Source organism: Phoenix dactylifera, chromosome 13 (assembly GCF_051530095.1).
Source record: "Phoenix dactylifera cultivar Ajwa chromosome 13, Ajwa_hap1_PhDact_Kaust_v1.1, whole genome shotgun sequence".
NCBI classification, from domain to species: Eukaryota; Viridiplantae; Streptophyta; class Magnoliopsida; order Arecales; family Arecaceae; genus Phoenix; species Phoenix dactylifera.
The window spans coordinates 23,272,615-23,297,871 of record NC_143202.1 but is presented as its reverse complement, the minus strand read 5'-3'; the positions used below and the strand labels follow the sequence as shown (position 1 = coordinate 23,297,871).

Genomic DNA, 25,257 nt, shown 5'->3' with positions numbered 1-25,257 from the left:
ACCTGCTGATGAAACTGCAACCGTTGCCGAGTCTGAGACGGTTTCTTTATCCTTTTGTTCCCTCTCTTTCTTAGACTGTAGTAGTCTACATTCTGATTTCCAGTGGCCTGGCTTCTTACAATAGTGACAAACACCTGGTCTTCTAGACCTAGACTTTGATCTGGTTTTGGATTTGCTTCTACCTTGTCCACCTTTCTTCTGCTCATCTCTACCTCTAACTATAAGTCCTTGAGCTGGAGTCTGAACTTGATGTTGTAACTGTACTTTCAATCTAAGCTCATTGGATAACAAAGTAGCTTCTACCTCTTCAAGACTTATTGTCTCTTTTCCATAGAGCATAGTAGTAGTAATATGCTCAAAGGACTTAGGCAATGAGTAGATAAGGATCAAAGCCTTGTCTTCTTCATCTACTTCAACACCTATATTTGATAAATCAAGTAGGAGCTTATTATACTCATCCAAGTGATCTTTGAGTGAAGTCCCTTCTGCCATACGAAATGTGTGCAATTTTCCCCTCAAGTACAATCTATTAGTAAGGGATTTTGCCATATATAGACTCTCCAATTTTTCCCATACTCCCTTAGCTGTATCAAGATCCACAACATTTCGCAGGACTTTATCACTCAAACCCGAAAACAAAGTTCCTAGTGCTCTCTCATTAATCTCTTCTTTGACAGCCTCATTATCTCCTGGGATTGCATCCATACCCTTGAGGGCTTTTGCTACACCCTCCTTAACCAACAGGTATTTCATTCTTACCTTCCATAGTGAGAAGTCCCCTGTGCCATCAAATACAGCCACTTCATGCCTTATGGTAGTGGAATGTGAAACAGAAGCCGAATCGTTAGCCCTAGATGAATTTTGTTGCCCAACAGTAGCCATAGCTCTGATACCAATTGTTGGGATTAATGGGCACAAACTCACTGTATCCGGCTTACCAATTAAGAATTGGACTCATTCAGACATTCCATCAAACACATCACAGGCATGAAAAGATAAGCACAAAGACACCAAATTTACGTGGTTCGGCAGCGAGTGCCTACATCCACGGGGAGGAGGAACAATCCACTATATCAATCTTCCCAATAGGGTACAAGCATAGATACATAAGAGCCCAAAATATGGACTGCCAAATGATCACAATATGAGGCAATATAAAACCAAATATAAAGCAAAAAACAACCTGATCGGATCACCCTTCTGCAGCCACAATGATAGATCAAAAAGTGTAGTATGCAAATCAACCTTTCTACGGCTCCAATGGTAGATCAAATGAGTATCAAAACCATACCTTCCCTTGTTGCATTTACTATGAACAGCAAAGAAGAAAGAGGCTCACAGAAACAGGGAAGTCACAGGAAGAAGCCACGGTTGAAGAAGGGAAGAAGGAAGAAAGCCTCCAGCGAGTGAAGACAAAAGGGAAACCAAGTCAGATGTTGCCAGGAGACCGAGAGTGCACGAGAGGAAGAAGATGGGAGCGGCGGCGGCTGAAAAACCCTTTCAACCTAAAAACAAAACAAAGCCCTTCATCCCACGGGAAAAGAGGTAACATGTACCTTTTATATATAAAATGTCATTTTGCAAATAGGTCCCTCTCAAAGCCACTATTTGGAGCAAAGTCCAAAATAATCAACACATTACTTCATAATCAATTGCTTTACCAGCCCTCCCAGCTAGCTCTCTCTCTCTCTCTCTCTCTCTCTCTACATACCAATTAGCTAGCATATAAATAAAATAGGACTATTGATAAAGTCCCATGAAAGGATCAACATCAAGTTGATATTCTTTTCTAATGCCTGATCCATCTTATAGGTGGGCAAAATTTTGATTATTTTTATTATGGTTGCTGTGGTTGATCAATTGTATCATAATAACCTCTCCATCTAGTCTTGCTGACTCCAAAGTCCTCATACAGTTGCTTTGGACAAGTGGAATATATTCCAACACTTTGCGCAAGGTCTGGTTGGCCAAAAGACCACAGTTCCTCTACAACCCAATCATATCATCTTGAAATCTCATCCATCCATCCCTGTAAAAAAAAAGAAGAAAAAGCCAAAGACAGAGAAAAGCAAGCCCCAACATTACGCCGCAGTCAGGAAAAAGAAAAAGAGAACATGGCTCACACCAGCATCATTTCCCGATTGTTTCAAGCGCTTTCCAAATTCAACGGTCACTTTCCTTCGCTGGCTAATATTAAACCATTTGTTTTCCACAGGTCAAACTCTAGCTCCAACCTAATCATTACATCGGACGGGAGTTGTATCTTTCGCGCGAAAGAAGGATTCGCCTTCCTTCGAGCGAATCCACCGTTGGATCGTGCAATGATCGCTTCCAGATCTGAGCGGATGATGAATGGAATAACCCGAAAGATATAACCCGAACCCCATATCGCCTGCCGTCTCTGGGATTCGTCGCTCGCTCCTTTATATCTCCGGGCAGCATACATGGGAACAGAACAAGGCCAGCGAGCGAGCGAGAGAGAGAGGGAGAGCAATCTAGGGTTTTGACTTCTGATCGTGGTTTTAGTGCAGCAATGGTGAACTTTGATGGATTCTGGTCGAGGACGACTCTGATCGGCCTTGGATTAGGGCAGTTCGTATCGCTTCTGATCACTTCCACGGGTTTCACCTCCTCAGAGCTCTCTAGACGAGGTCCTGTATCGCGTTTCGATTCCAAAACACGACCTCTTCTTTGGTTATAGCTAATGGGTGCTGTTTTTTTTTATTTTTAATGTCAATGACATGTGAAGATGGGATCTTTTGCATGTTGTTGGGTCATTTCGGATTTTGTGGGTTGCTTCTTAATTGGTTATGAGTTTACGGAGTTTGGTTTGGGTTTTGTTGGATTCAGGGATCGATGCTCCGACGTCGCAGTCGTTCTTCAATTATGTGTTATTGGCGATAGTCTATGGTGCTTACATGATCCACCGGAAGAAGCCGCTCCAGGTTTCTGATCTGCCCTCTGTTTGTTTGTGAATTTTCTTTATTTTTTTCTCCAGAGTTCCAATCTTTTGGTGATAGTGGTATTGTTTTATTGGTAATTGGAAGCATATTTTATTGGTTATCTCTCATTTAGGTTTAACTGTTCTGTTTTCGTTCTTTGTGTGTGTGTGTGTGTTTTTTTTTTTGGGAGGAGCGGTGGTTCATTGCACTGCTATGATTTTTTTAGTCTAGTACTAAGTCCCACTTATAGACAAGGATAGCATGGCACAGGGGTTGTTTTAATGTTTATGAAATAATAATAATATATAGCTTAAGTTTGACTGGTCTTCTTGCCTGGTCATTAGAATGTATTGGTTTTAGTCTACTTGAATCTAGACAAGGATAGAATAGTACAAATGGTAGCTTAAGCGTCATCACAAGGATAGAATAGACAAGGATAGAAGGTAGTTTAATATTTGTAGTTTACATCTTATTGGTCTTTTTGCTTAATCATTAATATGTATGGTTTTAGAATACTAGTAACATCCACCTCTCTCTCTCTCCCTCCCTCCCTCCCATGTGATGAATGTTTGGATTTGTATGTCTCTCCATGTGGGGGCTTTGGCAATTGATATTAATCAAGATATATCTGTAGTTAGAACCAAGGTTCGTTGAACCGGATGGAACCATCCGATTCCGTCAATTTCTGGCCGGTTCCAACCGGTTCTGGCCACATCCAATCAACTTCCGGCCCCTAGGGGGCCGGAACCATTTTCCAATGGAGAACCGACTTGGTCGGAGACCGGGTCGGCTCGGTTCAGCAATCATTGGTTAGAACCGGGTCGGCTCGGTTCAGCAATCATTGGTTAGAACCGGGTCGGCTCGGTTCAGCAATCATTGGTTAGAACTGAGTGATTTCATATTCTTATGCACTTCAGTTGTGTGCAGTAAACATTAATATCTGTAGGGATGAAAGGTGTAACTTTGGCAGTATACAACCACTCTGTAGAAGGTTTGGTTACTTTTTAATTCTAATGAGATAATGTTAGTTGAAAGGTGTAAACTGATTTCATGCCGGTTAGTTTATTCTCCTTTCTGTTTGCTTTAGCCTTTTTTTATGATTGAAGAGCTAGCCAAAAGAGGATTGTCAGTGTTTTTTGTTTGCATCCATTTTTTGGTGGCTGTTTACATGTGAAAATTCTGAACTGTATTTCTTTCATTAGACAGGAGAATGGAAGGGTAAATCTTTTCCTCTTTTACAATAATATAAATCATTTCTTGTCCAGATGGCCAAGGAAGATGCATGGTTTAATATATTTGTATGGCTTCAGTATTAAAGTCTCTCACTTTTCAAATGTTTACATCTTAGTAAATCTTGATGTTGCAGAAAAAACTCATTCACTGCCAATTATGTGAATTATCTATTGAGATTCTACTTTCAGTTTATCAAGAGTAGTTATTGGACATTATAGATTCTTCTTTTCAAAATAAATGCCTTTCACTTTCTGACTTCTAAATAAAACCAAATAGTTCTCTAACATCCAAAGGTTTTATGTGAATGGTAACTTTAGTTCTTGGTCAAGTTAAACCCAGAATAGCTAGTTCCTCTCATGTACTCACACAGTTATACCCATTTCCTATGTTTTGTTTTATGCAGATGAAATGGTATTACTATCTATTGCTAGGATTTCTTGATGTGGAGGCCAATTTTCTTGGTAAGCGATATTTTTATGGCGAATTACTCAAATTCTTTTACAGCTTTTTTATAATGAATTTTTATGGCAAATTACATCTTTCTTTTGGGGCGTTAGTTGGATTAACCATCATATTGCTTCATGTGGCGGGCTTCTGAACTAAATGAACTCTTCTCTATATTATAACAGCACCATTATTTCCCCTTCTCTGGTCTGATTTATCTGGTATTTGTAGCTAAACAAATATTTGAGCTAGATAATCAGGAGTTCTCATCTTGAATTATGACCATTAAGTTCCGAACCAACAATCTGGGCTCTCTGTGTAATATTGCACCAACATTTTGAATGCTCCCCATTGTTATCAAATTCTGGTACCTATTTCAAGTAACAGTTCACTTAATTTCACTTAAATTCTTGTGCTGCTTTTTTCCACTATATGACTGAAAAACAAAAATCTTTCTGCTAACTTATAATGATGAGCTGCATTATATAGAAACTACTAACTTTGTATTTTATATGTAGTGGTGAAGGCTTATCAGTACACTTCATTGACAAGTGTCATGCTTCTGGATTGTTGGGCAATTCCGTGTGTCATATTCCTTACGTGGATGTTCTTAAAGACAAAATACAGATTAAGGAAGTTTGCTGGTGTATTTATTTGTGTTGCTGGACTTGTCCTAGTCGTATTTTCTGATGTGCATGCAGCTGATAGAGCAGGTAACTAGATGCTTTACAAGTGTATAGTAAATAATTCCACAATCTGATTCCCTTTCTTGCTTATACTCTTGAATGGAGAGTTGCGTATCTCATCAATAATATTGATGGGTTATCTGCAAAATTATGTTGGTAGAATATGTCCAAAAGTTCCCTACTTTTCTTTTGGATGAAGGAATTATAAATAATTGTAAACTGATTAATCAGAATTATGATAGCAAGTCAGAAATAAGAATTAACAAAAAAACATAAACATTCAGTGGAGTGTGAGCATGATTTTGGTTATTGAACCTCAAAATGTTTCTATTGCTTTTAGAGATTAGTTTATTGGTAAACATGGAGCATAACAGTTATTTTGAATCTTTCAATCCTCATGGTCTTGCTTCATTGCGGTAAAGGAAAACAAATTCTTGGCACGTATGACATCACAAGGGTAAAATAAACAGTCAGGCCTTTCATTGACTTATATAATACTATGAGTTGTTTTATCAAGAACCAACCTTTGGTGGTTGAGAGTTGAGACAACAATTATCTATAGCTGTATTCTTAATTTGTTCATTCAGTTATGCATCAGTTTATCTTAGTTTTCATCTCCCTTTCTGATGGCATTCAGGAGGAAGCAGCCCTATAAAAGGAGATATGCTAGTAATTGCTGGTTCCACACTTTATGCAATTAATAATGTTAGCGAGGTATGTTATTCAACATTTACTTAGTGATAAAAGCTAATGTTTTCTCAAGCAGGTTTATAGAAAAGATTTGGTTTTTTTCTTATATATGTACAGATATGTTTGGATTATGTCAATAGAATTGTTTGTTTTCCTCTAACACATTTTTCTATTAATAAGAAGTAAACTTAACATATTCATCACAAAATTCGGTATGCATGTTGATGAATTGTAGATGTGCATAAAACACATAATAAACACTTTATTGTTATCTACTTGTATTTTAACTCAGTTTTGGGAGTACATGCTTGTATTCTGCCTGGTATCCATGGAAACTTTCTAGTTTATACTCACTAGGTGGTGGCAACTGATCCAGTAAAGTTTCGTTTGGGTTGGTCAAATTTCAGGTCGAGTTAGGAAGGCCCATAACCCATATCCAATCCACTTGCAATCAGGTTGAAAAGAGTAAACCGATGGTCAACCCATCTATTTTAAATGCACATATACCCAGTCCACCAACTCAATTTTGTCCTCACTTATTAGTTTTGTACCGTAAAACGTGAAAGCAAAATGTTGTTGGGAAAGAGGGGTTTAGGTTAGGTGTCAAAATAAAGTGAGAGAGAAGGAAGAAGAAACTAAAATGGGGAAGAAAACAACGTAAGTTCTAAACATGCCACTGCTCCACCTTTTCTATTAACTACAGAATCATAAGAACCAAGTCTTCATTAGCGTATGGTCCACCACAATATAACCACTACCCTAGGGCTCATATGTCCAGGTTCTTAAGGTTTTGTCCAGTCCATAATGACCAGTTGGTTTTGGAGGCCAAATTCTACGCCGATCCATCTTGGTTTCAGACAATCCAAAGCTGTCTTGATTATAAAAACCCTAACCTGAACCCATGTATTTTAGGCAGTTTGGCTGTTCCAGGCCAAAAATTGCCAGCTGAGCTCTCACTAATATATTAATAAAATAGTTTAGTGATTACCTATGGATTGTTTGACTTGCTTCCTGTATGCTAGCTGACCTGCTAGAGATGTTTATTGAGATATTTTGTTTATTTCTGATATGTTCTTGGGTTTGATGTTTCTTGTCGGTTGCTCTGGTTTTGGCTTTAGCTTTCCTGACCCTTAGTTCTTTGCACTAAAGTTTAATACCAAGTAAAGAGGGATATAGTGTTTTTTGCACATGTTAGAAGGTTTAATCGTGTTCATTTCTGCTTCCACCTATAACTGTCAGTAGCATTTTTTTAAATAATTTATGAGCATGGAGACAATGTAATGATATGACATGATAATAAGCATCATTATCGACTTATAATTATAGTCTTTAAACTTTTTTCAGGAGTTTCTTGTGAAGAATGGGGACAGAATTGAGCTGATGGGAATGCTAGGTGTTTTCGGAGCAATAGTCAGTTCTTGTCAAATGTATCCTCTTTCCTTAGGCTTATCAAATACAGGGTATTATCAAATTTAAAATATATACTGTCTTCAAAGACCCATGACAGCATGCTTTTAACAAGCCCATAGCATACAATTATCAACTATAGGAGTCATCCATTTTTGATCTTTCATCATTAAATCATGAACTTGTTAAGGACCTATGATGTATAGTAAACAGTCATACTCGGACTAATTTAAGATAAGTTTTAAAGCACCAATGCAACTTTTTACAAGTTTTATCTTTAAGCTTAATTGGGTGCTGAGTCTATATATGTGAAATTGGGCAAGCAGATCTTGGTCAATAACCTGCTTCACTGAGTAGCGAAGTAATATTCAAAGCAGTAGAATGGCCATTCCAGCAAGTGGTCATGTACAATTTTCCAGACTTACCCCATGCGCAATGTGACAATGTAAAGAAATCTTACTTTCCAAAAACAATAACTGACTGTGATCAAGTCAGAAACTATGCCAATGACTCCTCTAAAAGGAAAGAAAAAGATTACTTATGGCTTTCAGCAAGCCCTTGTAATCATAGCGACAACTGACTTCCATTTTCCTTTCTAATTGATGATTGCTAGAGAAGGAATATTAAAGTACTCCAAATTTTTGACTTCTAATGCAGGTTCCAATTCCTTTGCCATTAAAACTTGTAGGTCATTTCAACAGAATATATACCGCACAAAAAAAATTTGAGCAGATTTATTGAAAGATGTATCTAAACCACCCTTGAAGTATGTAAAAAAGAACTTGATCTATCAAGTAGGTAAATGAATTTGGCATAAGCTTTCATTTTGCATTTTTGATATGGGAAAAGCTTTTTTTGTATTTTTGATTTGATATCAGATTAGGCTTTTGTTCGTCTAATTTGTAGATGTTACTTGGATTCAAATAGGTTGCTACTTATCCTAGAAATAGAGAAAGAGGACTTTATATGTCATTTGAAAAACTGAGCTCCCTATTCTTCTATATACATCAATCATGGTTTCCACAGTTGTCTTTGGCATGTAAATGCTGGGCTAGTGTCATCACCAGACACTGGGTCAGTATCGACACTTAGTGAGCTGCTTAGCTTTGAGCCAAAATGGCAATTATCCTTTCTTTCTTTTTTTTCCCCTTTAAACAATGCCTTAGTAAACACAAATTTAGAGTTTTGAGTCTATTGCATTCTCATGTTTTGATTTGCATACGGAATTGTATACCTCTTACTTTCAAAAAAGATAATTTTTTGTTCGGTGCTGTAACGTGTTCCTTAAGTATTCTTCCAGAAGCATATTCGAGCGAAATGAGCTTAAATCTATCCACTGGACAACTAGTGCGGTAAGTTTCTCTCTCAACCCCCCCCCCCCCTCCCTCTCCTTACTAATCTATAAGCACACAAAAGTTTTAGCATTTGAGGTAACAATTTATTGTATTTTAATTTGTGGTATGGTCTTAGAATCTGTGGCATGATCAAAAACCTATATATTTTTATCGGTTCCCCTTTTTTGAGAAATATGGTGGTGTTGCCCCCCACCAGGGTTCAAACTCTAGAGTCTAGTCGATGCCAACCAGCTGAGATAAGACACTTTGACAACTTATTTGGCATCAACTTCCTGTTCGTGTCTGGCTATTTCAGGAACCAATTGAGATTGATATAGACCAAGATCCGCCGTACCGGTACCGGTCGGCGTACCGCTGGCCGGCCGGACCGGTACGGTACCGGTCCGGTAGGGTACCGGTCCGGTAGGGTACCGGTACCGTACCGGCCCGGTAAGGCGCGGCGTTGTGGTTGTTTTGAAAAAAAAATTGACATACCGGTGCGAACTGGCCGGTTCGCACCGGTACGATGCCAGTACCAAGCGGTACCGGCTGGTACCGACCGGTACAGACCATATACCGGTCGGCTCTCCCAAAAAAACATCCGGTACCGGATTCCACGCAGATCCGGTACCGGTCTAGGGCCGGACCGGTACGTACGGGCTCGTACCAGCCGGTATGGGCCGGTACGACAGACCATATGATAGACCTTATTAGACAGGTTTCGTTGTGACATCACTATGTTAACAATTAGGGGGTAGAAATTTAGCATAGATGTTTCTGACTGCAGAGGCCAAAGAGTTTTTATCAGTTGGAGTTAGAAAGCTTCCATTGGAGTTAGAAAGCTTCCATTTTTTTTGTCTTTTTTTCTTTGCACTTATTTGAGTTATCCAATGTCACACTAACATGAAAAGTTGTTTGATTTTGGTTCTGAACAACATCTTTTCTAATTTCTAACTCATTATGCCAGCAAATTTCTTGTTCTCAAATTTACAAAGCAAGGTTTTAAAGATACACAAATGGGAATCTTTGTCCACATCCATAAATAATGAGAACCTTCTAATTCTACTCTCTTGTTAAGCATGCTGAGTAGCTGCAGTGTGTTGCTCTTGGCATAATGTTTGAACTTTGAATCCAGATTTTCTTATACACATATACAACCATAGAGATTTTTTTGACAACTTTGCAGATAGAATGAGATAGAAAGCTAGCAAGTAACAACTATAAGCAATTTGGCATTAGTCTGAGCTGTCTGAAGCTTTCCAATATATGGATGTACTGCATTTGTTGCATGTTCCGACATGTGTTATGTTGGCGGAAGTATGAGACTGACCTGACTGAAAAGGATTCCATTACATTTAAAATTGGGAGAACAAATGGTTTTAAAAAGAAAGATGTACTTGTTATATACATTCAGTCAAGGATCCTGAAAACAACAGGTGACATCGCAACTGGATATCTACGCATCCTTCTGTTTTCTATATGATTAAAGGAAATGAAATGATGAGATTTCTGTGAAGGTGACCCCTGAGATATGCCGGCCTCACAAGAATCTAATCCTGCTCCATGGAAGTTGCTAGGTAAATAGACTGAACATTGATGACTGCTGACAATACCCAGATCAATTTTGTAGGTTAAATATACATTATAATAGAACTGTCGCATAGTTTGATTTTTGTGTGTTCCTTAATAGGTTGTGGTTGGTCAATCATATTTCATTTTTTTGTTCTCCAGAACCCCATAAACCAGATGGTGTAAAGAAAATATATACCTAGACTGTGGCTGTAATCTGACATTGTACATTTCACTCTCTCCTTTTAGTGCTGATCTATGGTTCACAATGTGAATGAGGTTATTATGGAAAGGTTTGTTGTACAATGGGTTCAAAGTTCAGTATTACCTTAAAATTGTACTTAATCCATTTTAGTTTGGCATTACATCACATCCAGCAGAGCTCAGAATTTTCTCGAGAACTTGGTTAACCTTCTAATTGTAGATTTACCTTTTCATGATTATATGGTGTCAGACAATTTATCATAAAGCATGCTAGTTGTGTATCTTCTGGTATGTAAACCTGACCTGAGTGATACTCTCATAAACTAGGATAATTAACATATTATGAGAGTAGAACTTGTTGTATCCAATCATAAAAAAGCTTGGAGGAATGAAGATTTAGCGATCTTTATAATTAAATTGCTGGAAATAATCATGATTGCATCTTGTTGATGAGAAGACTTTTGGAGGGGTAAGTTGGGTGGTAGTGGGAAAAGTCTTGTGAGTAAAGCAGTAGGAATATCTGGGACAGAAGGGTGGACAAAAATGCCTGGATCTTCAAGGACAGAAGGGTGCACCCGAGGATAGTAGTGGATAGAACATTACTCTATGTTGCGGAGGTTACCAATTAAGGATCGCTGAACTAGTACCGGTAGGTGTACTGGTCGGCCATCGGACCGGCCGGTACCGAACCGGTCACCTTAACACAACGCGCGCGCCGTGGCACCGGAGTTGGTGCGAAACGGTGGTTCGCACGATTCCTAGCCATACCGAACGGAATAGTCCGGTTCGGTCCGGTACGCATCTAGTATTGGCCTGATACCGCTGGGTTCCGGCCTAACCGTTTTTTAACACCGAACCGGACCGGTCAGAGACCGGACCGGTTCAACATTCCTTGTTACCAGTACTAATGCGGTGGTTTACCTAGGTCGGCTAGGGATATTTGGAACTCTCACTCAGCTTTTGCATCAACCAGGATTGCTTTTGCCTTCTTAGAGCCTCCACCTTCTAGTTTTTTTAAGGTAAATTTTGATGACAGTGTTTCTTAGGATGGAGGCAGAGAAGTGGGCTTTGTGATCAGAGATCATGACTCCAGACTCGTCGTAGCTGGAGGTCGATGTATCTTCGATGAGACTGACATCGGAGCAGAGCTGAGAGCTGCATGGGAGGGCATCACCTATGCAAGGTTAGTTCTGGGTGCAGACAACATCTACCTTGAAGGAGACTCGGTTACGGTGATCGAATGGATTTAAGGCCAACACAGAAATGATGATTGGCACCCACTGCTTCGGGACATATACAGGCTCTTGAGGGGGTTTGGCTTCTTTCAAGCCACTTATGTTTATCGAAAGGCAAACAATGTTGCTGATTAGGTCGCCTTCTATGCTACACATCATTTTGGAGAGATCCTCTGGGAGAGTCACGAGTCTGTTCCTTTCCCTCTCCGTCAACTTTTCTTTTTTGATCTTATTGGTTGTACTCATGCTCGATTAGTGTGAGTCACCGTCGTATCAAAAAAAAATAAAAGCAGTAGGAATACGCAGACTGTATGATTAACAAGGAACCCTGTATTGCTATGACTTCATTCAGGGATGTAAGGGTTATTAACAATTATTTTTGGTATTAGAATTTAGGTTACCCAACGTTTACCTTTGTCATGGACAGTCTTGGTAGGAAAGCTCTAAGGATCTTTTGATAGACAACATGATGAGTGGAATAAACTTGACACAATGTTGGAATCTCCACAAGCTTCTAATTATTGTTATTCAACACAAAATTGTGAGTGAGCTGAATTATAAAATTTCCAAGTTAGTAGATTTGAGGGTGTACATTAAAGGCAAGGCGTCATGGCACTGATAACTCTTTAGGTCATTAAAAGCATAATATCAAATCAGCAGCAGCCCGAGAACTTTGCCAAGCACATGAAGAAGACATGAAGGAGAAGATGCCATCAATTTTAGCATCCAGAAAATTTTCCTAGTGCGATAATCAGATTATGGAAAACAAGGAGAACTTTAGGATTCAAGAAGTGAAAGAAGACTGGAAGAAGGTATATACAAGATTCCAAATTTGAAAAAATTTGGAATGAATTGGCAATCAAAATGCCACAAGAAGGGTATATACAAGATTCTAAAATGGTTGCTGAAGGTCAGGCAGTCTTGGATGACAAATCATCGGACTCATTGAAAGTTAAGGAAAGTATCACATAAGACGAGAGAAAATTTGTGGAAGTTATGAATATAATAAGGTTGCATGTGTTAGGTTTGAAGAATCTGAAGAAATTGTCACATCAAATGAAATACATACTGGTAATGTTATGTTGCTGAAGGCAACACTATCATGCACAAAGCTAACTAGGAACTTGATAAAGGGATTATTCAAAGCAATTCCACATTTATTTTACTCAAGTAAATTCATGTTTGAAGGGATTGGACAACAACTGGAGATAAGTTCTTTTCATTAGCATCATGCAACATCCAGTGTTGAGCATTCATCACCAATTAACCATTATATAGAAGATTAATCAGTGGAGCTTTGACTTAAAAGAAGATGAGGTGAGTTCCTATGCAGTGGAAGTGAATGATGGAGATTGAGGATCGTAATGTGTAGCATCAGAGGGTTTCAGGACTGAGGGACTTTTCCTAGATTTAGTTTTAGCAGTCAATTTGCTGTATTTTCCTTTTATTTCTGGTTATATTTAATTTTTAGTGGGTTATATTAAATTCAGAGCTTAGATTAAAAGGTGGTCTTATTTGACAACTTGACGGTCCCAATGTATGCAGAAGTACTGTTCTGATACTGTTCACATGGTACTACTCATGCTATAGTAACCATGAATCGTAACATCACCTTATGGGGTTGGTTTTGGGATTAGGAAAAAATAGTTAGGGTTTCATTTTGTAATAATTAGGGGTTTGATGGTTTTATGTAATATAGTTGGATGATTGATTAATGAAGAAATGAATGAAAACTTTCGCTTCTCTTATGCGATTTTGCAATAGAGGCGTGGGACCATTCGGCCCTGGGTGTGATTTTTAGGTCTCAGAGTGAGTCCGGTATTTTCATTTCTTTTCTTTACCCTTTTCTATTTTTTTTTCTCAAGTACTAACCTGTATTTCTTCTAATTATTTTTATAAAAAGCTCAGTTCAAAATTCCATAGGTGTTTCACTTCATATAAATATCAGAATTGTTCCAGAAAATTCTAGTTCTTGCTGGATTTTGATTAGTAAACCTAACTGAGGCCCTTAAGTCTTAAACCATAGTTTTGATAATAGTCATAAGGTGTCCTGTTCCTTCAAAAACATTCACTTTCTTGGTCATTTCGATTGAACACTCAAGTTTAAACCTGAAATTTCAGCAAATCATTATAACAGGCCTGCTACTGCAGCCCTTTCATTTCCCTTTTGTAGACTGTCCTGCATCTTATTGTTAATTACATAAATTGGCTTCAACTGTTAAGTGCTGGTTGTCCTCCAGTACTGATAGTGGAAGTTAAGTTGTTGCACTTGGAAAGATAGGCATGAAGTACAAGGAAGATCGTTTATGACGGTAAACTGATCTAAGCTTGAGCATGAACAAATTAAAGGTGTTTCAGAAATTGTTATTTGAGGACTTTCTTTTCTTTATGTTTTGACAATGATTTTGGTCCAACAATTATAGATAGTAGATTTGAACTTGATCCCTTGCTATACAGTTGGAGGGTGTTGGCCACCCGTGTGAGCTTTTGGTGCTATCTATTGCCTGGCCTTTCTTTAGTGATTTTGGAACTGACCTTGCATCCAAATTTCCAGCTTTCCATACAAAAGCCTTCTAAAAGTTGTAAAAAAAATCCATTAGTGTAAGAAGATACTCATCACCGAGCACTCATATGTTGGAAACCAATACATCCACATCACCAGACAATACAACAACTGGTTAAATTGATAGCCGAGTCCTCCTCACCATTTCCTTCTCTCATCTTCTATATTCAATCAAATGAACCTTAGACAAGGATTCCACAAATATAGGGATTTAGTTAGAATCTCTAGAGTAAAAAACAAAAAATATAATTTACAGATGAGTTCAGTTTTCACATGGTTATAGTAACTTGGGTATTGCCTTAAATATGCCCTAAATATAAATTATTGACAAAGATAATTGTGATAATATTGAGCTTTATTCTCACAGGCAATAGTAATACTCTAAGTGGCATTTATTGTTGTTACGGTCAAGGATCGCTGAACTGGTACTGGTAGGCATATCGGTCGGCCACCGGACCGGTTTGGTACCAGTTCGGATTGGTTCGAACCGGTACCAAACTGGTACCACTGGTTTGGCCTCGAAAAGCCTAAAAAAATTTAGTCTAGCCGGTACGGGTCAGTACGGGCCGGTATAGACTGGTACGGGCCAGTTCGGGCTGAACCGGTCAGTACTGGCCTGTTCAGCATACCATGGTTATAGTATAGATGATACTTACCTAATCTCCTTCTATTTGCATCAGTAGTCTTAGACATGATGTGTTGAGAAGCATTAAAAATAAATTTGCCACTTATATTTGATAGTGTTATAATGATGTACAATGGATCGTCCTTTTTTATTACGATTAAGTCTGAATTCCTGGAAAGGGTGTGTTGTACCAATAGTTTTTCGAACATATTAAAATCTTTATCTGCCAATACAATATTTTTCATACAGAGTTTTGAGGTTTATGTCTTCCTCAAATTTGATTTCAGGTGCTACCATTTATTGGATTTTCATTGGCAATGTTTATGTTTTACTCTACTGTCCCAATCTTACTAAAGGTATGCTCAGAAAGCTGCTTTACTCATCTCATGCTGTTTTTTGTTGCACTGAACAGATGACTTAGGGTACGACAAGTTATGTGTGCTGTTCTGACATATGAGGTCATGAATATATGTAACTTTAAATGGAGGCTTGCTAATCAGCCACACTTAACAAACTAACAATGGAACTGAAAACAACAAATATTCCACCTTGAACAACATAGGATAGGGACTCTCTCGAATGTGGCAAAATATGCTTGGTAAGCACTTTTTTGCTTCAAAAGAAGTATTGAAATATAATGTGATGAAAGTAATCAAAGCCAAGTTCATCATTTGTATGGAAAATTACCCCATTAATAAAAGATTTATATGCTCCAACTTAAGAAATAGGAACTGATGAACATAAAAAACTTATAAATTGAAAAAACAACTCCATATTTGACTTATCAAGAAGGTACTTTACAATTTTACTCTATTGAAACATTTTACATTATGTGCTGCATCTTTTATCACATATACCAGTCGTATAAATGTATAAATTTATTTCAGTTAAAGTATAAATTATGAGGGTTGGATGACTGCAAATGTTATGAAACCAATTATCTGATGTCAAGGAACTTGGAACTAGGTTTGGGTTTAGGCTGATGAATAGGAAGAGAGGGGAAGAACAACAGAGACCTATAACTAGTGAGACAGAATACAATATTATCTTTTAGAAATTTCATGGTAAAGTGGGATAGATTAAGTTGTCTGATCTTAACATGGGCAATAATGCTGTTTATCTTCAAGATTGATTTCAGGTTAGCTTCTTTCTCCTTTTTTTCAGTAGAGTTGTGGTTATGCTAGAGCTGTAGATAACTATATTATATAGACATTCCAGGTAACCATTTATGTAGTTATATTCTGGCCTCATATGAGTGTGACATTTTAGGTGATATAGCTGTATCTTGTTTCATCTTATTGGCTATTGACTGCTTTAAAAAGAAAAAAAAGAAAAAGAAATAAGGTGGTATTGTGCCACCACTGGCGATTGAACTTGGGACTTCTCCCAAGAGAAGAGGGTGCCAATCAGTTGGACTAAGTCCTGTTGGCATCAGTTGACTGCCATAAATTAAATTGCATATTTGCGACTTTAGGTCTTGATCCTTAAGTTTTACGCTGTAGCTGAAAATTATCCTATTGCATGGACTGGCTTGATCTTTATAAATTTCCACTGCATGATCTGACCCCCTCAACATTTATGCAATAGTAAAGTTGCCAACAAGTTAAATTTTTTCTACGAACTGCTCACTCGATTGCTATTGGTTGCCAAACTATGTCAGAATAATTGGGATAATTTATATTCTTCCCACTGGACAAAGTGTTGGACAATCAAAAAGGCCTGAACTAAAGCTTTTACAGTTTTACTTCATGTCGTTGTCCAGTGACAAAGGATATTTACCTAAAGCAGAACTTTAGTAACTTTTCTCAGGTTCTGAATTGGGACAGGGGTTAGCTTTTGATCTCCTCACTTTTCCTAGGGCCATTAGTCGAAACTCTTGATTATACCGATATCTCCATTCTCCAATCCACAATCAAACCCACTTGAATCTGACTTAGTATCTTTTTCTATTTTTGGGCCTTGGTAGTTGGTATAGTTTTTGGCTATCTTTAGCACATCTTTTCTCATATATGAGAGGCTTTAAGCATTATTGGAACCCTTCCTTTCGCTTCTTTCATATAGCACTCTTTTGAGTGTCAAGAGGCTTTTTGTTTCTCTCTTCTGGCTAATAACTTGCTCAACTTTTACTGTCATTGTTCTTTTAAATGTTTGAGTGTGAGCAACACAGGTGATGCTCGAGCTTGGCTCAAAATTCTGTTGGCTTGTTTTAGCTCAGCTCAATTACAATTTATTACCTAACTTCTAAGTTGAAGCTTGACTTGACTAGTGAATAGGTAATTCAAGGGATTGGCAAGAGTCGAAATTAATAGTTTAGATATCATTTGATAGTTTGGATATCATTTGAGCTAATCTCATTTTTTGGATCTCAACCTAACTGTTGAAATATTTAAATGCTAATACTTGCTTTGGCTGTTAAATTGGGATTTATTAGCTGAGATAAGTTCTTCTTCCTATATACTCATTTGTGTTCTTGTGTATGTTTGTCTACAAGTTATGCAATTGTCAAGATTTGATCCAAATTGCAGAGCTTACATCTCAGGCTCAAGCTTGGCTTATTTACTAATTGAGAAAGCTTTTATAAAGCTAAAACGAAGCTAGTCATAAATGACTTAATTAAAAACCCTAATTGTCTAAACTTCCTCGCACATCTCGATGCGTACTTTTAACTTTATGCCAATTAACTTGATGTTGGCAGATAGTACATCCGATCAAATCATGGTCTGCCGTACCGGCCGGTACGGGCCGGTACGTACCGGTCCGGCTTGGGACCGGTACCTGATCAGCGTGGAATCCGGTACCGGTAGTTTATTGTTGAAGAACCGGTACGGGACCGTACCGGTCCGGTCCGCCACCGGTACGCCTACCGGTACCGGTATGGCGGACCTTGGATCAAATCTTTGGTTTTTGCAACTAGGTCATGTCCTTAATATTGCCATTCATGTCAACTTCAAGATGCATGACCTTTGGGGTCATCTTGATTGTGTGGATGTTGACCTTGCTTTAATTGTGATATTAGGAAAGGAGTCAAAATCAAAGTACCAGTACTGAATTGATGGACAATCAGTATGGTATGGATCATAGCATGTACTATATTGACAAAGTGCATCGACCGACATGCTTTTGTATGGCGTATATGCCCTTAGTAAAGCCAATTGGCCTCCATTTTTTTTTCTTATATTTTATTATTTTAATGCTATGCTTTTGACAAAAATATGGAAAGTGTGTTTATTTAATTGCCCTATATATGATGTGTCGAAGTTTTCCGATTGCTTATATATCTTGTAACAATATTGACAAAGCACATCGACCGATATGCTTTCATATGGCTGTGCCCCTGGTACAGCCTATTGGCCTTCAACTTTTCTTTTTTTACTTTTCTCTTATGTTTTATTATTTTAATGCTATGCTTTTAACAAAAAATATTATAGGTGTGTTGGTTTTATTGCCTTAGTTATCCTATATGATGTGTGTCGAAGTTTTTCTATTGCTTATATATCTTGTAACATTACATAGCATGCAAAATACAATAAAAACATATATGGGACAATTGAAACGCAAAGCTTAGAAACCAGTGACCCGGACTGAACCACTATGGCAGCCGGGACATTGCTTCCTAGTTCAACCGCGGTTCAGCTATAAGTAAACTGGTCAACATCCTAAAACATCCAGAACCAATTCATTCTTCCTCTGTTCCAGAAGCTTCATTACTCATTTCTTTGACCCATTCTTCTACATTCCTGTCATCTGAATTGAGAACCATCCTGCTTCTCTTTGCACGCACATTTGCAATTCTGGGTTTTTAGGCAACCCAACTCAACAAGGGGTTCGGGTGGCGGGTCGACTTGGTCGACCCGTTTGGATATCTAAATACTGGGTGCAATTGAGTTAGTGAATCATGGGATAGATTGATGTTGAAGATTATCAAGATCAAAGATAAAATAATCTAATATTAGCATACAAAACGAACTATACATTTCTAAACTATGACACAGAATTGTAGTCCGTTGTCTCAATGCCTTATAGAGATATGCTTAATAATGGAAATGCAATAACCCTTCCCATACTAGAGAAATATATATGTACATGTACGTGTAACACTTCAATAAAAATATTTTGTTGTTGAAGCTTTAAGTAGTGTCATTTTAGGTAAGATGCTACCACATGCTATTAACAGGGAACGGCTGATTTGCACACAGTTGCAAACACATAAAGACATACTAGACATCCTTACCTAGCTGTTTTGCTGATATTCAATGTACATAAATTATTGGCTTACATATCACATGAATGTGGTGAACGAGGGGACAATATCACATGAATGCACGCACCTGGCTTTTGTCTCTAGTTAATCAATTTAACGCATAATTGCAAGGCATTATTGCAATTTTTGTGATTAATACGCAAATTACAGGAGACATAAGATAAACACAGTTGTGGAAGGCAGAAACTGCAAGTAGTTCCTTCTTACTCTTGTTACCTTGCATTTTTGCTGGAACACTAATCTCTCTTTTCTAGATTTTATTTTTTATATTTACAGGTTTCTTGTCACTTGCAACATTTGCTTTCAATTCAATACAACTGCACAATTATATGTAAATAAACTTAGTCAAGCGAAAATCAAAAAGAGACTAAGCTATTCTTACTATTATAAATCATCAGGAATTTGCGGCATCATCTGTTTTGCCTTATTTTTTTGGTGCAGATGAGTGGGTCAACAATGCTAAACCTTTCACTGCTAACCTCGGACATGTGGGCAGTTCTCATCCGCATATTTGCTTATCATGAAAAGGTTGTCAATTATCCCCATGCAGTATGCGTAATTTGTTTGATGAAAACAAGCTTGTAGTATGAAAGTGGTGCGGCTTTATGTTTTCTTGCAGGTTGATTGGATGTATTTCATCGCTTTTGCAGCTGTTGCAGTTGGGCTTGTAGTCTATTCAGGGTATGGAAAACTAGATAATTTTTTTTTATTTTTCACTAACCTTTTCCTATGCAAGCCAAATAAAAAAGATTGTCACCCTTGGTTGGCATTCTAAATCCAGATGCTCGGAAGAGGATGAAATGAGAGCCCAGGTTGCTGAGGCTGGTGATGCACAGGGAACGAAGAGGGATGAAGAGGCTGCAATGGATCATTTGGATACTACCACATGTGGGAGCTCAAGAGCTGTAGATGGTAAACATTAATACTCATCAAGTATCTCTGATTTTTCTACAATAATCATTGGAAGTTAAGAAGGCTGCCAAGAAAACTGAGCCTGAAGAAAGGAGAGCTTTGTGAAGGGTCCTTACCACTCTCTTGTCAGCGGGGAGCAATGAAAAGCAGCAGCGACTGTCTTTGATGATGAATCGTGAAGAAAAGATGCCTGGCAGTTCCAATAAAACTGTTTCAGCAGATTTTGCAGTTGTGCATACTTCCATGAAAATTATATGTTCCATGAGTGCACTGTCATCTTGTCAGCCATTGTAGGGACATGGTCCTCCAAATTTTTTGAGGAATTATTTATTATTCATAAATTTGACATTGGCTTCATAGGTTTTCAATTTATTCCCACATAATTATCATTCACACTGTTTAATCCAGTCATCCATTTAATTATTCATGAATTGTTCATGAAATATGTATCAATTATTGATTGCATGATGCTGTGCCTTGTTGCTCCACTTGTGTATAATCCATCATTTTTTTGGGTACAATTTGTAATCCATCATTTTTAGTGCTTTTTTTTCTTTTGTTATATGCATTGACATATAAATGAATCAATATCAGAGAATATATTGTATCTACATTTTCTTTTTTCTTTTTTTCTTTTTATATTCTCTAAACTCTTCGACTTTCATTGTCCATCTGATCAGAAATTTTCATTCTCCAGGCAAGCTTTACAAAGAATGAACATTGTATCATCAGTCAATTTTTTCACTTTAGTTTAAATAGTACTGTTGGGTGATATCTAATTAATATCAAAAGCCTATAGATTTTGAAGGCATGATGGCTTCCAGGTTGTTCGGCTAAATTCTTCCTGAGCATATTTTCTGGTACTCCCACACTAGCCTCCTGCCTTGGCTTTTAAGTTTCAAGCAAAATTGTTGAAAACCATTTCATGTTAACCTTCTAATGCCAACTGCCACAATTCCTTGAACTTAATACCTCTCTCTGGTGCGATCTGTGTATATTCTACCTGAGGGCATAATGATGATTTTCTCTTAACCATCTGAAATTTTTTGAGAAATTCACAGGTTTTTCCTCGGCTCAATGATTCATAATTATATATGGATAATTAAATTAATCATTATCTTTTCTATTACTATTGAGGGGGGAAATTCATAAAACAAACCATGTTTTGCTGATCCATGATTGTTTTTGCATTGATGAAAAATGTATAAATTGTCACCCACTGTATATAGTTTTTTGTGAACTACTGGTGAGAACTCTGCATTTTTCCCCCTGAATTCCAATTATTTGTCCCAATCTGACTTCTTCTACCCAAACCTGTGTCATGCGTGAGAGATTGAAACCAATTATGCAATGCAGAGTACTTCATCAAACCCCATACCAATCTTTACGGTTACCATTTGAAGGTGAAACTTCTAAATTCCATGGAACTCCATGAAGCATACAGATGGGCTCATTTTATAAGTTCAAAACTCAACAAAATGTGGCCATGCGTGAACTACTAGTAAATTTGAATACAAAAACAAAATTCAGTTTATATGATGTCTGTAGAATGAATGAAATAATACCCAATGAACATGTGAATCACAAGCCTTGCAAACTAAGCATCTTGAACCCAGAGAGGCTACATTAACTGTGTATGTCTCCACTTGATCAAGTTTTTCCAATCAGCCCTCTTCAACTACAGCAAAATCGTTAGGCAAGTCTGCCTGCTAAACTCCTAAATTTTACAGTCAAAAATGGCTCCAATGGAGCATACAACATAAGGGGTATAGCAGGGCTTGCATTTCACCTTAATAGCTTGCAAGCAATACATAGTTGAAGAAATGGCTAGAGAAATAAGTTATGAAGATAAATTAGAAGCATCTATGATTGAAAGCCAATTGCAAACTATATGCATTGTTAATGGAGAAGGGGAAAAATGTCCATCTAGGAGCTGCCTGCTTCATGAATTCCATGTTCTTTTAAATGTTCCATATATTCTGATAGGCAAAGAAACGTCAGCAAAGAAATTAAGGCACCAAGCCAGCTGCTGGAAGGTCCAAACAACTTTAATCAGAGCCCACATCAACCCCCTTATTCTTCAAGAATTCCTTGGCCTCTGCGATATCCTGCATGACAAAGATAAGTTTGCATCAGAATGTGTGATAACACTGGTAATATGAGGAATCACCCTGCATTCCTACAATACAAAATAAAACATATGCACATGCGTGTGTGATGTCAGAGCAAAATTCATCAAATTTTGAGAACATTTTACAATCAGCTTGTAAACTAACATCAACAGAAGTGACAAGGTTTGATTAACCATATTCTGTAAGACTGTAAGTAGCTTATTTTCCTAATATGGATGAGGATTTATTTGTCAGTCTTCCATAAGGCACTTGTGGATCTCTCAATGCATGTGAAGATGGAAGAGAAAGTGCAAGAAAGATTGGATTCATGGTGGTAGAATATCCTTTGTAAGGAGAGTGACTTAAAGGTAATCAAAGCATCACTGGACTGACAAGCCTTGCATCCATATTGCTCATCCAATTTCATGATTCCAGCTATGGTTGAGAATAAGACCGCAAAGCTACATTAAAGTTTTCATCCCTGGTTAGGGATTTAACTATAATGCATAACTTGTTCGTTAAAATTGTACATGACATGCAGCAGGTCTTGTGTCCCAAGGTCTATGTGCCTAATTCAGACTCTATGAGAGGATCAGCAAGTCTATTGTCAATGTAAGTTTGCTTGAAAAAAAAAAAAGTGCATAAATTTTGATTAGGCCAAATTTTGAGCTTTCTGAAGTTATTTAGGATGATCATTAACTGCATATGCTCATTATTTCTGCTAATGGGCTACACATCCAATGCCTTAACTACCCATGCACATTCTACAGGAACAGATAAAGGGTATAAAACTTGTCACAAGACACAGCATTTATAAGAATAAGCCTGATTGCTTGCCCTAAGGAGGGCATTAATAATGAAAGTACAAAATATACTGTTCCAACTATATTAGAACATAGATCAACCCTTAAAACAAATAACATTCAATGAAAAGATTATTGAACCACCGAAACACATAAATAATGACAAGGATGCTACAAATGAAAATAATCCTCTGAAACTTTGAGGAAGGGCCCCCTTTTATCTCCTTTCCCAGTAGAGCAGCATATCCAATTAGTCTTTTTTTCTTCTTTTTTTTGTGTGTGTGTGTGTGTGTGTGTGTGTGTTGGGTGGGTGGGGGGCCTTAACAAACTAATCTACAAAAGTATTATATGCAGAATTAGGAAAATAGGACGAAATATGAGTTGAGACAAGTTATGAACCAAAGAACCTTTTGCAGCAGTACAGCTTCTTGAGGACATGTTGGAAAAAGCATTAAACCAACTCCAACCATGAGAAGACCATAGCATCCTAGCGAAACAATTAAGTAGATTGGAAGCTGGAAGAAAATGGTAACATGTAAGGCAGATTTACTTAAAGAAAAGAAAAGGTAGAAAAAAGACTACCTTATAACACATAATTTATGAAAATTTTATTTGAAACTGACCAGCCAAGTATAGCTGCGTGGGACAACTGATGTTTCCAGCAGGCCTATCCAAAATGCAGAGATAGCCACTAGCAATGCCATAATCTTTAAAACATGCTTCATTCTTTCACAAGTCAGTTGCTTCGAAGCTATTACCTATTGTAGAAGTTAAAATGATGAAGTCAATAAACATAAAGTGAAAAAAGATTTTTAATCAGAGATATCAAGGAAAAATGAACTTCACGACTACTGCCGACCAATCATTAATGCAAAAGATTCGTAATTACAGTCATAACCTACACAAATATTTTTTTCCTAATCACAATTTGCTTAAACAATTATTTTCTTTATCATCGCCAGATGTTCATTTTTGCTTGAGTCATATCTCAATTTGGTGCATTGGCAGGACAGAGGGTTGAGTATACTAGTGAAGATTTTAGATTTAAAAAATCAGATAACTTAATTAGTGTTTGAAGGGATTAATACACGAGGATTATAATTTCAAATTTCTACAATGTTTTTTCTTTCCTTGCTTTCTTTTTCTTCGGTGACAGAACTGAGATTTAATTTGGAGTGAGTCATAAAGCAATTTTAACTTGGGCCTTTCTGATCTACACAATGGATTCAAATATACAATGATGACTGAGGCCTTGGCAAGGGGCTAAGAGTTGCTTCAAAGATCAAGCAAGAGGAATCGGTGGCCTATGACATAGAGTTTTTTTTTTTTTTGTTTAGAAAAAACATTACGCGAGTTTCGACCAATTAACCCAACCATACAAAAGAATTAATTCAATATTTAACGTCTTCACTTACTAATTGGATCTTTTCTTATATTTTGGTCCACGCAACACTTCATTATTATCTTTATTGTTTGAAGCACACAATGTTTGCTGATTAAAAACCCAAACTTTCAAGAAGTGCGTTAATGATTATAAAACTTTTCCTTCTAATTTTCTTTCTTCTACTGCAAGAAAGGAACACTGGAAACAATCAAAATTCCAGTTTCTCATTCTGAAATCTTCCTCCAAATTTCCGAGAATAAGAGATCACAAAAATTTACAGACTGTCACTTAAAATTCAGAGATCAATCGGAAACACGAAGAGGAATCGGTCATCCAAATCCAAAAAAATGACATTTTTATATAAAATCTGATAAAATACTACTATACCTTTATCCCGGGGCGGAGGCGACGATGGATCACAAAAGGAACAAAGGCAAGGACCGGGACCCTGGATTTGCGGAGCAAAACCCTAACCCTAATCAACCATTCCAAGAGACAGAGCAATCAAGCGAGATGAATCGATTGAAGAAAAGGGATTCGATCAGGTCGTGAGAGACGCGAAGGGAGAGAAGAAGGGGAAAAAAATAAAAATAAATTGCACGGCCCCACCACGTTCATCGTGACGTGGAAGACATCCATTGGTATTTTACCATCTTTTGCTGTACGTGCTGGCACAGCGGAGCGGTAGTTGGGCCCTCGAGTTCGTCTTTTTTTTCCCTCTCCGGTGCTCCTCTTGGGCCATCTCTTCACATCTCCCTCTTCTGATTTCAAGCAAGATTTCTCTTTTGATGGTTAGAGATGGCTTCCTTGTTTTATTGTATATTTGCGTCTGTCTTCAGTTTGTTTCTTAATAA

The 25,257-nt window shown here is 37.5% G+C and overlaps 2 protein-coding genes across 4 annotated transcripts; one reads left to right on the top strand and one right to left on the bottom strand.

Annotated features, from left to right (window-relative positions):
* The first annotated feature begins 2,036 nt into the window (after positions 1 to 2,036).
* LOC103708553 (uncharacterized) lies at positions 2,037 to 20,528 on the top strand. 3 transcript variants are annotated; one of them, XM_008793525.5, is made up of 11 exons: positions 2,051 to 2,651; positions 2,851 to 2,945; positions 4,579 to 4,636; positions 5,138 to 5,332; positions 5,943 to 6,019; positions 7,340 to 7,422; positions 8,703 to 8,754; positions 15,220 to 15,288; positions 19,635 to 19,721; positions 19,813 to 19,874; positions 19,975 to 20,528. In XM_008793525.5, exons 1-11 carry the CDS (start codon positions 2,534 to 2,536, stop codon positions 20,114 to 20,116), a joined length of 1,038 nt encoding a protein of 345 aa, XP_008791747.1. In that variant the 5' UTR covers positions 2,051 to 2,533; the 3' UTR covers positions 20,117 to 20,528. The 3 variants fall into 3 exon arrangements, with proteins under 3 accessions (XP_038986800.1, XP_008791747.1, XP_088565723.1); XM_039130872.2 differs by lacking the exon at positions 15,220 to 15,288 and having other exon boundaries at positions 2,037 to 2,651; XM_088709597.1 differs by lacking the exon at positions 5,138 to 5,332.
* Positions 20,529 to 21,592: 1,064 nt separating this feature from the next.
* LOC103708552 (dolichol-phosphate mannose synthase subunit 3) lies at positions 21,593 to 24,943 on the bottom strand. The gene is made up of 4 exons (XM_008793524.5): positions 24,791 to 24,943; positions 23,643 to 23,777; positions 23,427 to 23,534; positions 21,593 to 22,213 (listed from the first exon to the last, which is right to left on the bottom strand). Exons 2-4 carry the CDS (start codon positions 23,742 to 23,744, stop codon positions 22,154 to 22,156), a joined length of 270 nt encoding a protein of 89 aa, XP_008791746.1. The 5' UTR covers positions 23,745 to 23,777; positions 24,791 to 24,943; the 3' UTR covers positions 21,593 to 22,153.
* Between the last annotated feature and the right edge of the window lie 314 nt (positions 24,944 to 25,257).

Excerpts from the sequence above, each read along its gene's own strand:
- LOC103708553 (XM_008793525.5), top strand. The coding sequence starts at position 2,534 with ATGGTGAACTTTGATGGATTCTGGTCGAGGACGACTCTGATCGGCCTT. Across the intron at positions 2,652-2,850 it reads CTCAGAGCTCTCTAGACGAG|GGATCGATGCTCCGACGTCG; the intron begins GTCCTGTATCGC and ends TGTTGGATTCAG. Across the intron at positions 2,946-4,578 it reads ACCGGAAGAAGCCGCTCCAG|ATGAAATGGTATTACTATCT; the intron begins GTTTCTGATCTG and ends TGTTTTATGCAG.
- LOC103708552 (XM_008793524.5), bottom strand. The coding sequence starts at position 23,744 with ATGAAGCATGTTTTAAAGATTATGGCATTGCTAGTGGCTATCTCTGCA. Across the intron at positions 23,535-23,642 it reads CACGCAGCTATACTTGGCTG|CTTCCAATCTACTTAATTGT; the intron begins GTCAGTTTCAAA and ends ATTTTCTTCCAG. Across the intron at positions 22,214-23,426 it reads AAGCTGTACTGCTGCAAAAG|GATATCGCAGAGGCCAAGGA; the intron begins GTTCTTTGGTTC and ends TTTGTCATGCAG.